The sequence below is a fragment of the Peromyscus leucopus genome, chromosome 8b (assembly GCF_004664715.2).
Source record: "Peromyscus leucopus breed LL Stock chromosome 8b, UCI_PerLeu_2.1, whole genome shotgun sequence".
Lineage (NCBI taxonomy): Eukaryota > Metazoa > Chordata > Mammalia > Rodentia > Cricetidae > Peromyscus > Peromyscus leucopus.
This window is the reverse complement of record NC_051086.1, coordinates 4369078-4385039: the sequence shown is the minus strand read 5'-3', so window position 1 is coordinate 4385039 and position 15962 is coordinate 4369078. Positions and strand designations below refer to the sequence as shown.

Below are 15962 nucleotides of genomic sequence, written 5' to 3'. Positions count from 1 at the left end.
CAGCACCGGGGAGGTGAGCCCCACGCCCTAAGGGTTAATGAGGTTTGCCGCATCGAAAGTACTCAGTATAGTACTGGGCGCAATGAGCCATGTAAACATTCTGCCTGGCTCCTCTGGTTTCTACTCTAAGGACTATCTGGCTATCATTTTCCTTTTTGTTGTTATTTTGTCAACACTTGGCACAGCCTCTGGCACACAGCACCTGTCCAAAGTACCTTTCTTCTTGTTGTTCCAATTGTCTGTTCCAATTCCAACATTGAGATGTCGAAAGTCACAATCAACATGTTCCTACAGCATCAGCAAAGCAGAGGCACCAGACACTGAATAAATATGTTTTGACAAGATACTGTATTCAAAATTTGTTACTAAGGTAGTCATCATGGGAAGAAATTCAAATACTCATCGACTTTAAAAAACAAAACAAAACTGTTTTTTGTTTTGAATTGTCTAAATAGCTGTTAGTGGGGAGGGAGAAGGCGAGATCATTTTAGGGTCTATAGGGCTTGGAGTTCTAATCCAGTCTAGTTCTCATTGTGGACAAGGAAAGAAGGAAGGCAATGGTCCTCTGGAAACCACTCTAGGAGATGCCTGCTGAGCATGCAGCATGACCTTCTGGGAGAGTCCATTGAGACCAATCTCTAGAAATGGAAGGGAAATGGAGCCCCATGTACGTGAATGCAAGTGCCCTGGGAGGCTAAAACTGTGTGGTCTCTCTAAGAATCTTCCTCTCAGCAGGTTCAGGTCAGCATGATTGGCTAAGAGGAGGCTGGTTCCTAGGAGCCAAAAGCTGGCAGCAAGGGTTAGCCTCTTCCTAGGGATCAGAGGCCAGAACGTGTTGCCTTGGAATGAGTCCTGGTGCAAGATGACTTACTGCCTAATCATCAATCAACCAGAACCCCCCACACTCCCAAGCATCTTGTTTCCTACTCTACAAAGAATAACACTATGACTCTAATAGTTAGCACAAATGTGGAAAGAGATTATGGTACCTACCTCCACAGAGAGGCTGTTCAAGGCCCTGCAAAAGGAATTTGACTTTCATGCTTCAGGGCATTTCCTTATCTGCTCAGACTCCACTAACTTCTATTAAGTTTTCTGGCTTCACATCCCAACTCAAAGGTTTTGCACATACACCCAGGCTGCCAGCCTGATTAGAGGTTCTGGGTTTTCTCAATGCTGTCTCCTGAGCAGGGAAGTCTCTAGTTGCAAGCCACCAGGCTCTGTTTTGACCTCTGTCTTAGAAACAAGGTGGATAGAGGCCCAGAATCTCCCCAACCACATCTTCAGGTAGCAGACAACATGGGGATAAAGCTAATGGTTGGCAGCTAGAATCAGGATTCATCCTCTTGGTTGGCTGACTAACAGGTTCAGTTCTCAGCACCCACATGGTGGCTTACCACCTGCTGTAACTCCAGTTCCAGGGGTTCCAACACCCTCTTCTGGCCTCCCCAACATCCTCCATGCATATGGAGCACATAAACTCATGCAGGTAGACACATATATGCATAAGTAAAGTTCTAAAAATTAATGGATATGCCTAGTCCTACACTCCTGTTTTATTAAAAAGAAAGAAAAGCTCAATTGCAGAAGTGTTTATCTTGGGACACTGGGATGAAATGATTCATATGAAGACAAACAGAGCCAGGGTAGTCAGCTGGGCTGACAGTCAGGCCATGTGACTATGGACAGTGCGTTTTCCTTTTCCATCTTTATCATCTATAATAAGAAGCTTGAGCCAGAAGATCCCAGAGGTCCCTTCCAGCTTGATGCTTCACCTCAGGTCATGTGACCTATATATTTCTGTAATGTGTATTCTGGCCCACTGCTCCTCAAAGTTCAGTGGGCATACACACCATCTGGGAATCTTTTTAACACACAGCTTAGGATTTTCTAGGGCTGAGCTGGGGCCTGAGATTCTTCATTCCTGAAAATCTCCCATATGGGGTGAAGTTGCCTGTGTGAGGCCATGCTTTGACCAGCACAAACCGAGAGAGTGGTGAGTTACTTTATATTCTTTCTCTGTGCTGACTGCACCTTGAACATATTATCACGCTTAATTCTCAATATTGAAGGGAATTACTATCAGTGCCCCAGTTTTCTAGATTATGTGGAGATGAAGGCTTACGTATACAGTGTGACCCAGCCAAGGTCATGAAGCTAGTATGTTGCAGAGAATTCAGGTCTGTCTAACCACGAAACCCTGAGTATGTGCTCGTGGTAACTGTGCCACATACATATATGTGATCGGACTTGAAGAGAAGCAAATATATGTTTGCTGTATATTTGCAAATGTATAGCAGTCTCTTGCATCTGCCTGCTCTGCATGGATAACACTCATAAACTGCTTGAACCCTCCTGCCCATCTAGACCACGTGAAACCCTGAATCTGCTGCCTGGTACTGGGGTTCTGAGATCCTCACAGACTTAAGGATGCTTAAATGGTTGCTTGATCCTTCCCTGACAGGCCGTGATGGCTGTAACAAAGGAGGAAAAATCTAGTTCGCATAAATGATTAGAGGAGAGAGGTTTAATCTTATTAATGAATTTGCTAATTGGCCTTCTGCCCCCAATCATTTCCAGCTCCAGCTTTCACAGTGTCAGATGAAATGGAAGCAGATCGGGGTGGCGTGAGACACGCTAAGGGGGTTTTTCTTGGAGCCTGCAGGCGGCTCCCTTGCTCGGCACGGGTAATGAAAGGCTGATTCATTCTCTCCTTGAGCACTACTGCCTGCTTTGACAACCCCGTTCTGACTGCCCCCTAAGTCCCCCAGGCTCCTGCTATGAGGCCAGGAGGGAGGAGACTGACATGGGCCTTCAGAGCTTGGACTCTGCCATTGGCCAGAACCAGGTTCTGCTGCCTTCTGGCCCTAGGGCTCCAGTAAAGCACTTCCCTTCTTAGAGTCTCAGTCTCCTCACCTGCAAAATGGAAACCACCATGGCGTCTTGTCCTGCACGGTTAAGGTAAAGCAACCCAAGATCGGGAAGAGCAAGGTGCCTGGCATCTGGTAGAGGCTGGGCCAGTCTGGGGTACTATTGGTATTAGTATTGGCCCTGGAAGCTGATCTATGTTTTCATACCTCATGGTTGGGAATTTCTGATACCAACTGAACTTGAAACTTCCCATAGGTGGGAATGGCTATGAAATGACTCAGAATGTCAGTGACCATGGCTGTGATGGCTCTAGGTCCCCAGGGTATAAAATCAGGGGTCACAGCTGAACGTTGAAGAGCATCCTTACAAATAGGGTGACACAAGAGGAAAGCCTTTGTGACCTTGATCCAGTGGTCCTAACCATGGTGCACCCCTCTCCTGGCGCTCTGATTCTAACGAGGTCTCACTCTTGCTTCTGAACAGGCTTTTAATAGGACTTGGAATAATAAGAATTAATCCAAAGTATTGCTGTCACGGCTAGCTAGCACATGGGAAAAGAGCAATATCCCACCTGACTACGGCTACTTCTGGAAGGTGACCTACTTAAGAAAGCACCTGGAGGGAGCTGAAGAGCTGAAACTAGTTTCTCTGAAAGCTCCAGGACCCTTGGTCTCTCTCTTTCTCCCTCTTCCTTTCTAATTATGTTCCTTCCCTGCCTGATGAATGGGAGCATCGGCTGCAGGACCATTATGCAGAATGTTGCAGGCTTCTCCCCAGGCACAGACTTGGTCTTGGATTTCTCCTCTGCACTCCCATGTTCCTTAGTCATCATGCCACACACACACACCATTCCATCCATTCTTTCCTCCACATAGCCAGCATCCATCAAGTCTAGGCCAGGTGTCAGGATTGATGGGGATTCTGGAATAAGAATCAGTCCCCGATATTGGGAGAGGAGGGGATCTGTGGTTGGTGTGTAAAATGAATAGAAAATTTCTTAATAAGAAAAATACTTAAAAAAAAACTTTACATAAAAAAGAATCCATCCCTGAGAGTCAGGCAGAGGGATAATTGTGTACACCCATTATAATAGCCTCAATGTGTGCATGATTGTGTGTGTGTGTGTGTGTGTGTGTGTGTGTGTGTGTTACAGCATCAATAGCCATGGGGAATAAGAGAAGGGGGAGATGTGCTCTCTCTGAAGGAGTGTGGGATGATTTTTGATGGGGCTTTGAAGAATATGTAGGAGTTCACCAGTTGACTGGGGGATAGAGGTGGAAGAGAATGAAGAAAAGAAATAAAATAAAAAGGAAAAGAAACATGACTGTGCCCGGGTTTCATCACCAGATTGGGGGCGGGGGAGGAATAAAAGGAAAAGGAAAGAAAAGGACATGGCTGGCCCTAGGTATGGTGAAGGAGGAAGTTTATTATAGATATGCTGGAGAGCATAGCCAGAGGCAGGAACATCTGGAAGAGTCCAGAGTGGACATGACCAGACTGAGCTGTGCCATATGGGAGCAGGGAGGAGAAAGGGGGACCAGATGCAGCAGCCAGGAGGCCTAAAGGCACAGAAAGAGTGAATAACCAAAATGGTTGGATTATATAGGGGAGGGCAGCTGAGGGGAGGACAGCCCAGCCCGTGGAGAAGGTTAGGGTAGGGAACATAGCAGTGTATGCCAGCAAGGAGGGCCCGGTAACAGGTAGGGACTGAGGGATGCAGAGAGGACCTGGAGGCCAGGTATGCTTGCTTTGATGTGTTAAATAGGCACCTCGGCCATTTGTCTCAGGTTTGAAACCAAACAGGAAGCAGGAGGTGCAGAAGCTGGAGTTGATCTTGGGCAGAACAGACACCAGGAAACAATGTCAGAGCATAGTTAAGGGGATTGGCCAAGTGGACAAATAGATGGGTGGACATGTAGACCAGGTAACACTGACCTTGGGAAACAAGAGGTGATGTTGGAGAAGAATCCCTACCTTCCTTCCGACAAAAGCAAGAAGCCCAGAGACAGTCCTCACAAAAGCATGAAGCCCAGAGACTTTCCCTACAGACACTACATACCTATTGGTAACCAAGACCCCCCCCCCAAGCCCTTCTATATCATGTTCTAGAAGGTGTTTCCTATACATTTTGCTGCTAACTTTTTGCACTAAAGTTTCCCGTGCCTTCGATTCCTCCACACTTTCCTGTGGGGGTTGCTATGGTTCCGGCCCCTCTGAAGCTGATGTGAGAACTTCATTTCCATCAGGAAGTATTAAGAAGGTGGGAAATTGAACTCTGGTGTGTAGAGCCTTTGGGAGGTTAGTGATTAGGATTCAATAAGGTCTTCAGAGTGGAGCCCCATCATTGAGTGCTGAAGACTTTATAGGAAGAAAGGAAATCCCAAAGGTACCTCTCACCCTGGGATGTCCCACGTGTTTCAGGACTCTACCAGCAAGAAGGCTACCAGTTACCAGTGGGCTATTTTCACCTCTGATCTCTAGAGCTGTGGACCAAAATAAGCTCTTTTCATTCCAATTACTCAGTCTGTGGTCTTGTGTTGTTAGCAGCAGTCATGGACTGAGACAAATGCTTAGGTACAGGAACTATGCAGCACAATCATTACCGTTCTTTGTTTAAAAAAAAAAGTCTTCTGCTACAGTTTTCCCAGGACTTTATCATTCACTCATGCACCCATCCATTCACTCATTTATGGCTACAGTCATTTAATCACGTACTCACTTATTCAATCATCCTCTGCCATTCATTTGATTGTTTACTTGCTACTTCATTCATTTTTCTCGTTTATTGATTCTCTTATTCGTGCAACCATCCATCACTCACTCATCTGCTAAGGGATACACTCACTTACTCCTTCCCACATTTATAAAGCATTTACCCAGCAAAGTCCTTTCAGGTAGGCAAAGGGGTCTGAGTCCTCGCTGTCTCCCTGGAAGCAGACTGTAAGCACCTCTGAATTTAGGCAGCAGCCTGTCCCTTTACCCAGTCCTTCTGTGACTATCAGGAGTGGCAGAGTGAAAACACTGCCCTCAGCGCTTCCTTGCTGAATGGTAAGCAGATCCAGTACACTTCATAGACTAAGCTAATGCAAAGCCAACAGACCAAATAACAGAACTCATTCAGGCAGAGGGCTGCTAACCCTTCCAGTGGTAAGCTAACCTTTCCTGTGGGGTCTGCAATGCTTAGAAATTATGAGAGACCAACCATCTCATTGTTCATAGCTTCCATCGGAAAATATTTACTGAGTACCTACTGTGTGCCAAGAACCAAGCCAGGCACTGTGAACAATGACTCAGACACATTTCTGGACCCCAAGAAGCCTATACTATGGTGATGGGGGGGGGGGGGGCTAAGGCCTCCATTGACTGTCTGATTCCAAGCATGACTTGTGAGTCAGGAGAGCGTATACCTTTAAAATGTTAGGAATTTAGATGGGAGAAGTCACTTCTCTCTGAGGCTTGGAGAAGGCTTCTTGAATATAGAAACAGGTGAGTGAGTTCTTGGAATTTGGGTAGAATTTGAATTAGTAAATAAGATAGGGACTTGGGGTAAGAATCTTCCAGAGCTTAAATGATGAACAGAGATGTTGAGATGAGAAAAGCCCATGGCACACATATGTCTATTGCTTGGTACTCTCCTTTCAGAGATGAAGAAAAGGGTATTTCTAAGGCAAAGGGATTTGGCAATGGTCTCTGAGCCCAGGCTGGTGTGATTTGTGTCCACTGCCTCTTCATGACTCTCTGCCCATTGCTGCCTCCCAGGGCTGTCTAGGTAACACACCACCCAATCCATCCACTTCAAGGCCAGGCTCATTGGGAATTCTATGCCTCTACAATCCTCCAAAGAACTCTCCCATTTAGGACCCACAAGACCAGTCTCTTATTTGACTCTGTCTTGTCATGTGACCTGATAAAAATCATCTGATAGCCATGGATTTTTTTTCAGTGACTCACTGGGCACCAGGGAAGTCTAAAGCTCAGACTCTCAAAGTTCTGAATGTTGCACTTGATCGTGGAGGAATTGGAGCCCAGTCACCGGAGCACCATGGGGCTATCTGCGAACAGGGAAGTCTCTGCTGGATGGGGCTGATCTAGTGTTTTCATGGAGTCTCCTGATTCCCACAGAGCCTTCAGCTGCACCTCCAGGCTTCTTTGCTTAGCCCCCTCGCTCTAGCCAGCCCTTCTAATGCACTCAAACCTAAAAGTGGAGTCTTTGAGGGGGGCCGGGGGGCGGGGAGCGTTCTTGAAACTGTTGGCAAAAGAAACTACCTAGGACTAGGGACAGGGCCTGAAACCCCCAGGCAAGGTTTTTCTCATTTTCAATTAAAGACACACCAAGATCCCGAACAGATGACAGAAAGTGATTGCTATGCTTTTGTTCAGTGGCAAAGCTCTTAAATTACTTTAGGTCTCTGCTGCCTTTGGGGAGTGCTTTCCAAGCACGAGGTTGGGCTAGGTGCAACCTAGGAATTCTTTTCCTAGCACTAATCACACTGGATTGCCGCCCTGTTTTAAAGTTGCGCGTGTATCTCCAAGTTGTTTTTTAAGCACTTGGAGCTGTAGCAGCGTCAGCTGTGGTGCTTTCACGACCAGCCACTGTGCAGAGGTTAGTGGGCCAGAGCAGAGGCTCAGCATCCCGGTGCCTGGCTTCTGGTCCCGCTTACCTGTCCAGGGTTTGAAAGGGCCTGAATGGCTGCTTGCAGGAGAGCCTTAGTCTGGGTATTCTGATGGCCTGAACAGCACCGCCATACACTGAACAGGACCTAAGACTTGCTGACCACTGATCACGTAGCGAGGTCTGTGCAAAACCCTTGCCCTTCCATCATTCCCAAAATGTACGCGATGCAGCAGCTATTTTAAGCTGGTAACCACTACTGTCCCTGATTCACAGTGGAAGAAAACAAGGCTTAGTCATACAGCTAGTGAGTGGTAGAGCCTGGATTTGAACCCAGCAGGGAGACAGATTCTTCTGTTGAAAATCCCCACCACCCTCTTCTGACTGCATCTAATTAGACCTGAGCCTGACATCTCAGAGATCAGAGCGGTGGCTCCAGGGACCGCACCAACAATAAAACCTTTAGAATCTGAGCACCAAATGGAACCTGAAAAAATTTTCGGGAAACTGACTCCCATTTACAGAGATCAAAACATGTAAAGAAGAAAGTGGCCAGGGCAGGATAGGATTCCTGACCATGAGTCTCCCAGTGGAGCCCTGTCCATATTCTTAAGCCTTCTCTCTTAGAAGAGTCTTTTACTGATTTTCATCTGATGGGCAAGACGGACAGGGAGGCTGGACTCTGTTCTAGGGCAAATACTTGGAGGAAAGGTGGACAGTTGTACTTGTGGGCAACTCAAGCTGATGTCTACTGCTCTGAATAGAAGGGCTGACTTGGGGACCCACCCAGTGAGCCTGGACCTTCCAGGAGCCACAGACACTCTTATAAAGATCAAATGAGGATGTTCAGATAAAACACTATGCCAGGCACTCCATCGAGGCACACATAGAGAGTTGACACACTCTCCTCTTTCTTAAGTTCCCAGGAGAAAGAAGAAAGTTCTGTTGCCTCTGGGATCCTGCAGGAGCTAATCCCAGGTGACCTGGATTAGGGACTGAGACTGGAATAGTAGAGGGTAACATCTGAGTCCCACAGCTCTATGCATCTCTATGGCCATCACTCATCCATCCTTTTGCTCTTACTACAATTTCTTCTAGTGGCTTCGGAAAGTCCAGTATATGAGATGAGGTACTCTCTCCCTCCACTTCCTCCAGGTTCTCATGGAAAGTAGCATCCTCATCCATTTGATGTATGTGAAAATCGAGGCTTATAGGAGTGAGTTTTGCCCAAGGTCCAAGACTGAAGTGACAGGGCTGAGATTCCCACCTACACTACACTGGATTTTAGAGCCACAGATCTCTGTGATGTCTGCCTGCCTCTTAACGAGATACAGACATTGTAGATGTTTTAAAAGAAACCTAAGTTAACTGTGCCCTGCAGTCCCCTCCATGGCCTGTGGGACCTCATGCTCTCTTCCATCATCCCCTTCATGATGGGAGGGGAGACTTGGATTTGCTGTTGAATACCGTCCCAGTGAAGCAACACCTTGGGATCCAGGAGAGGCAGAGCTCAGAGCACCAAGACCCTGGGCCAAGGTCTGCAGACCTGCCTTTCTCTGGGCTGCTGAATGGTATCAGTGCCTTCCCTGCAGGGCAAAGAACTTAGCAAATAAGCAGAAGCCACTTCGATTCTGGTCCGTCATGCCAGCCTGGGCTCACTGCAGACGTCTTTCCATGGTATTCAGTCAGCTTGTCTCTCAGGACTAGACCAGAAGCCTGACCCTTTCTTCCTGGGTAGCTCTATGAATGATCCCAACCAGGATGAGATGCAACGGGTCCTATGAGGAGAATCCATGTGTGCTGGGGCCCACTATCACCCTAATACAGCTCTGGTCACTAGCTAGCAGAAGGTGGGAATTGTGCCCCCACCTGTAGTCAGAATATGTTAAATATCAGAACTTGAACAGCTGAGTGTGAAACTATTTAGAATCCTTCTGCTATCTGCAATGGCCTTTGAGCATTAAGCAAACCAAGCTCATCATTATCTTTTTCTTGATTGTTCCCAGTCTTTTGCTTGCTTACCCCTATAAGCAACTTTCTGTCTGTTGAAAAAGAAGCCTGCATTGTGAGCCTTGGCCCAACAAGGTCACCCAACTCCACATGGACATCTGACAACTGTCCCACTGGTGACATGTCCCACAGGCATGCCTCAGCTGGAGAAGGCAGCGGTAGAGCAGGCTCCTGACAGGGGGATCCCAGGATATGTGAGCTTTGCCTCCCCATCTCCCCAGCGACCTCTTCACAGCTCTCTCCATTCCACTGAAGTCCTCAGACCTTAGCAGCTCACACACCTTAACCATGTTGTGTTCTTTCCTGCAGACTCCCTGTGTCCCAGGACCTGCGCCTGTGGGCCTGCGCCTGGGGCTTTCACCACCTGGACGTGGCTGATTCCTTTTGGCTTGCAGAGGTTTTAAGGGTGGACAGGCAAATCACTGTCTCCCTCATGGTTAGGCTCCCAGAGCAGCACCTGGCAAAGCATGGCCATTCCCAAGGAGGCATGCATGAGTGTAAGCACCCTGGCTGGATGCTCGAGGTTGCACCAACGTCAGCCCTCACGGGAGCGGGAAGAGCCTCCCAACATTTCCACCCAGTCCAGAGAACGCAGCTTTCTCCACCTGTGAATCTGCCTAGTCTTACTCCCACATATTCCCCAGCAGAGAGGGGTCCAGCTGCCCCTGAAGGGGCCCAGCGCCCACCCTGACTGCTGCCCCTAGGTGTTCACACCAGCCCTCCCACGAGGTTCTTACTCCTTGGATACAAGAGGCTGTCCAGAACCTTCATGGTTAGGGGATTTGAAACTAAGAGACAGACATTGCATCCCAACACAGCACCCAGTACTCCCAAACCTATCCAGGAGAGCAAACGGAGGACAGAGTGCTTACCTTTAGAGGGTCGCCTTTGTTTGGTCTGCAGGGATGAGAAGGTGCCCATGACGGCCCCCATGGTAGCGAAGACTTGTGTGAGACTTGGGACCCCAGGCCCTGCCTCTGCCCTCCCCTGAAAAGAAATCGACGTGGATTGCCCACTCTGAATTGGAGGAGAGGAAAAGCAAGAAAGCAAAAAGCCCCGGGCAGCTCGCCTGCAGCTTGGTATTCAGAGAGCGTGGGGCCGGGGTGCCGGGAGCTTCTGGCTGCTGCTGTCTTCAGCCCGGCACATGCACTGACTCCCAGGGCCAGCAGCTCACTGGAGCCTTCGCAGGCGCCCCCCAGTGCGGGCACCCAGCTGAGCTTCTGGCCTCGCCGAGGGCCGAACCCCGAGTCCCGAGCCCCGAAGCCTGCCTGGTGCTGGACACGGGGCCGGCGCGCCCGCCCGGCCGAGGCTGCCGAGCCCGCGCCGCGTGCGGTGCGGGAGCCGCGCTCCGCCCGCCCCTGCTGCCGCCCGGCCGCTCCGCCCCGCGCTCGGGCTGGGTCTCAGGGGGCCGAGTACCAATCATGAATGAACAGCGCCGGGGACTGGCGCGGAGCAGAGCCCGGCTGCGCACCGGGCGAGTGGGGTGGCAGAGGCAGCCTCGGGGACCAGGGAGGGGCGGGGTGGGGACCCGGCCCTGCTGCCTGCACCGCACTGCTTCTGGCTGTGCGGGACACCGGGAATGCCCTCCTGGGCAGACAGACCCAGTCAGGGATCCCCCGCTGGTGGGTGCAGCTTGGGAAGGGGTCAGCAGGTGGTCCCCAGGATGAACTTGAATGTGTGTGAGTGTGAGAGGGGTGTGTGTGTGTGTGTGTGTGTGTGTGTGTGTGTGTGTGTGTGTGTTGGAGGGTGTTGGGATTTCGTTTGACTTCAGAGAAAATCACATTTAACCACTGCTCGCCTTCCTGGAGGAGGGAAAGTCTACCTCACCAAGGAAGAAGGGCTCCCTTAAATTCTCTAGGTTGGGGACCTGCAGAGTCCCTCAAGGCCGGGGGCTCATTTCTAGTGACAGGAAGTGGGGAGAGGCCCTTGCTGCCCCTCCCCCTCTTCCTCTCCGTTTGCTCACTCACCTGCAGTCTGAACAGTGAGGTGGCACTGCCTCAGGGGATAACCCTTGAGTTTAGAAAGCAGTCTCCCTCCCATGACCTCCCCCTTCAAGGGACAAGAACTCAAGCTCCATTGCAGATTTCCAAAGAAAAGGCAATGACTGGGGATCTGTGGCCTCACCTCCTGGTGGCAACTGCTGGCAGGTGTCTCCCTAGAAAGCTCAGGAATTTCCTCTTCTCCAGCCCAGCTGCCTGTCCGCCCTGTCCTGTCTGTCTGGACGTCAGCTGAGAATTCCATGAGCATTTGCAGTGAGAATCCCCAAGCCAGGCTGCTCCCAGACCCCTGTCCAGTCATTTCCTCTGCATCACACAGACACATGCTGTGTTCGGAGCTCACAGTGTCCCTCAGCATATGGCTTCATAAACACGTACACATATATACTACCATGAACATATGGGCACAGGTCCCTCAAGCCTACACAGACATTGCTATGCTGCACACAGACAGACTCAAAAACCATATTATGCCCACGGGGGTGCATCTGTAAGACCCCAGCCAAGTTCCTCATATGTGTACATGGTGCAAAAAGCCATCAGCTCCCTCTCTCTCTCTCTCTCTCTCTCTCTCTCTCTCTCTCTCTCTCTCTCTCACACACACACACACACACACACACACACACACACACACACACACACCACATAAACTTGTGCATACAGGAATGCAATTGGACTCCAGGCATATATGACCAGTGAGGAGCTACCTGTTTTCACCCAGCCCATCAGCTGTCCTTCAGGGCCACACGTGGCCTGCAACTTGGCCCAGGGACTTGGAATAGTGTGCTTCACCTCCACAGCACTTAACTCTTGCTCAAATTCCAACACATGTCCTGTTTTGGTCAGCAGGGAAGGTGTGCTCAGAACTGTATGCTCCTTTCGTTCTCATGGCCCCTTGCTGTGGCACCACATCACCCATGTGACACCCACAGAAGTCCCATAGGCTAGTTAGGTCAGGCCTGCTACCACCATGGAGAGAAACTGAGGCTTGTCCCTGATGAGGAACTTGTCTAAAGTTGTCCCATCAGAACTTGGTGTTAGAACTCATTATCCAGGGCTGTCTTGTATTCTCTAGGGTCATTCATGTTGGCAGCTGAGGGCACTAGTACTCTAGGCTGAAAAGGCCTGCCCTGACTTCCACCCAATTCAAAGCCACAGCTCTCCACCAGATGTTTCAGGCTGGATGATGATGGACATAGGAACTGGTTCCTGCCTCCTTTCCGTCCTCTGGGGAAGGAGAGGAAAGACGGAAGTTGGGGTTTCCAGAAGATAACTAGTCTAGAATGACTCAACAGAGTGGGGCTGTCTGCTGAGAAGAGCATGGTGCTGCCCAAGGGTCTTTGCCTGTCTGTCAGGAATGTCACGTGGAGGTGTACCAAACTGCTCCTCATGGCTTTGCTAGTCACATGATCTGAATGCCCGTAAGCAGAGCCGTAGTTGAGAGGTGACCAAAGGCCAGGATGCCACTCTCTCCTTTCCTCCCTCCAATCCTCTGGAGAAGCAGCCTACAGGGGGATCTCTCTCTCTTACAGACCTAATGTGGCTAAGCTCCTCTACAGGTGTGGCATTTGGTTGCCTCTGAGCCATGGGAATAACATGAAGTCACCAATATGAAGTCCCACATGCCGAGCCTTTTGTAGCCTGGCTTGCTCCACCAATTCTCCCTCGCTATTGGTCATCCTTTGGGGGATCCAGCCACACAAGCCCTCACTATTCCCTAAAGGCCCTGCCTCAGGGCCTTTGCATGTCTGCCTAGACTATCCCTCATCCCTTTCTCCATCTGGTGATTCATTGCCCGTCTTTGACTATCTCATCTCCACCGGAGCCGCTTCTGGCCCCCATGGCGGGGGGGCGGGGGTGGGGGGGCTCCTTGGAGTTTCCATGGCACTTAAGGCTTCTTTACCCCTTACAACCCTTGATTTCATTGTCCTTTTTCCTGTCTGGCTTTAAATATGGATTGCTTTAGCTCTACCCTGTCTGTCCAGCTGCTGGTGACACGGAGCAGCCACTCTGTGTGGAAGGGGGTGAGGAAGGGAAATTGAAGGAAGCACTTTTCTTTGCTCAGTGTCTTAGTCACTTTCCTATTGTTGTGAAGAGATACCATGGCCAAGGTAACCTATGGAAGAAAGAATTTACTGGGGACTTGCTTACAGCTTCAGAGGGTGAGTCCATGCCCGCAGGCAGGCAGGCAGGCAGGTAGGTAGGTAGGGAGGCAGGCAGGTAGGCAGGCAGGCAGGGAGGGAGGCAGGCAGGCAGGCAGGCAGGCAGGGAGGGAGGGAGGCAGGCAGGCAGGGAGGCAGGCAGGCAGGCAGGCAGGCAGGCAGGCAGGGAGGGAGGGAGGCAGCCAGCCAGGAAGGCAAGGTAGCTGAGAGCTACATTCTGATGAACACACTCACAAGACAGAGAGAGCTAACTGGGAGTAGTGTGGGCTTTTGAAACCTCAAAGCCCAACTCCTGTGACACATCTCCTCTAACAAGAACACAACCTCTTAAATCTTTACAATTCCACCAACTAGGGACCAAGAATTCAAATATATGAGCCTATGGAGGCCATTCTCATTCAAACCACCATACTCAGTGATCAATAAAAATTGATGATTTCTAGATTACTCTTGACCATTTAAGAAGCACACTTTCTCAAGTGAAGATTCATTCACTCACTCACTCATTCAACAACCGTTTGTGATGTATCTACCCTCAACCAAATAGCTACACTCACAATAGCCCATTTAGTTTCAATATTACTCTAAGGGGTAGGTATTATCTGCAAATAAACAACAACAAAACACACACACACACACACACACACACACACACACACACACACACACCCCTCACACTGTTGCAACAGAAGAACAGACATCACACGGGAGATGTTCACAAAGAAATCTGAGAATACATGGAGAAGAACTCGAGGAACAAGAAAGAGGGGAGGCGAAGGCAGCCCCTCCCCTGCCTCTTGAGACTTGCAACACAGCAGCAGGCCATGTCGTGTAGATGTGCCCAGGGGCTGCTGAAGGAGCGTGCTGTCGGTCACTCTGGCTGCAGGGGCTCCCAGTCCTGCAGTCTCTGACAGAAGTACTGGCTGCCCTGACAGCTTCATCCCACTGGATCCTACCAGAGTTTCAGTGCTGCACGTCCCTCTCCTTTTCAGATGAGCTTGCCTGTGTGTACCTCATTTCCAGCTCTGACTCCCTCTCATCTGTCCTAGCATGAACTAAATCTTTGTGTGCTCCAAATTCATCACATTATAGTTGTAACCCCTAGCCTGGCTGCATCTGGAGACTGAATCTCAAGGAAAATAATTCAGGTTGAATGAGGGCACAAGGGTAGGACTCTGGTTCTCTCTCTCTCTCTCTCTCTCTCTCTCTCTCTCTCTCTCTCTCTCTCTCTGTCTGTCTATCTCTATCTCAGAAAAAAATACCATATGCACTCCATGTCCCCTGCTTGCACAAAGACAGGTGTACATACTGAGATCCAGTGGCCATTTTCGATCAAAGATGGAGACCTCACCAGACTTTAGGTCTTGATTGTGGACTCCCTGTGTCTGGAACTGCAAGAGACAGGCCCCTAATGCCTGAGTCACACTGAGTATGTCCAGACTACACCCTCAGCATGCTCTAGAAACAAGGCTTGCCTTCAGACATGAGTTTCTAAATAGTACTCCATTAGGGTTAGGGCATTCCTTTGAGGCTGTTCAGGGGAAGGGGTGGCCTGGTCAGAGGTCTATGTAGCTGCTTGTCTGAGCGTATTTAACATCAAGCCCCCTCTTCGCTCCTCCTCTGCCCACTCTCCTGCTCTCTTCCCTTTCTCATTTCATTCCTCTGTTGTCCATCTCGCCTTTCTTCATCCCCTTCTCCTTTCCTTCCGACTCACTCTTCCCTCAACCTCATCTTCCCATCCATCCGGTCAATGGCACTTCCTCCCACTGCCATGGGAAGTGACGAGGTGTCTGGAGTGTCTGGAGTGTGGCAGCTGGTAGTGCTGGGTTTGGACACACCCCTCCTGTTGCTGTGTGACCCTGGACACGATGAGCACTTTCTCTGAGGTTGGCGAGATGCTTCTCACAAGGCCCTCTGTAGGTGCCTAACACCGAGATGAGCCTGTGATCGAGGGCACCTGCTGCTCCTGCCTCTGTGGGCCAGGAGGCGTGGCCCTGCATTAATGGATACAGAACCGAGGAAGCCTCAGCCTTCCCTGTGGCTTCCATCTTTGCTCTTCATCTGTCGGGTAGGAAATCTATTCTTGGGGTCCCCATCTGGTATTAAAAGACTGAGATTAGTGAAGGCAGAGAATGAGGTTGGCACCTGATCATGTGCAGTTCGGGGCTGTGCTCACTGCTGCCTTGTGCCACGTCCCAAATGTTCTGCATGCATAAGTCAGGCCTCCTCAAATAGACTGGGAGTCTTAGAAAGCAAAAGCCAAAGCTCCCGCTTTGCCTACAGCCCCACCCCCAACCTAGCCCCACCCCC

The 15962-nt window shown here is 49.9% G+C and overlaps 1 protein-coding gene across 4 annotated transcripts in view; it reads right to left on the bottom strand.

The window, feature by feature from the left end:
- The window catches only part of Kcnip1 (potassium voltage-gated channel interacting protein 1), a 379007-nt gene that overhangs the window by 213221 nt on the left and 149824 nt on the right, over window positions 1–15962 (bottom strand). For 2 of the 4 annotated variants that reach the window (XM_028894887.2, XM_037201632.1), the window contains exon 1: window positions 10366–10831. The exons of 1 other annotated variant lie outside the window; for it this stretch is intronic. In XM_028894887.2, coding sequence (XP_028750720.1) covers window positions 10366–10426 — 61 coding nt within the window. In that variant the 5' untranslated portion in view covers window positions 10427–10831. Of the gene's footprint in view, window positions 1–10365; window positions 10832–15962 lie in introns of those variants that run through there. One more of the 4 variants, XM_028894890.2, reaches the window with a different exon arrangement.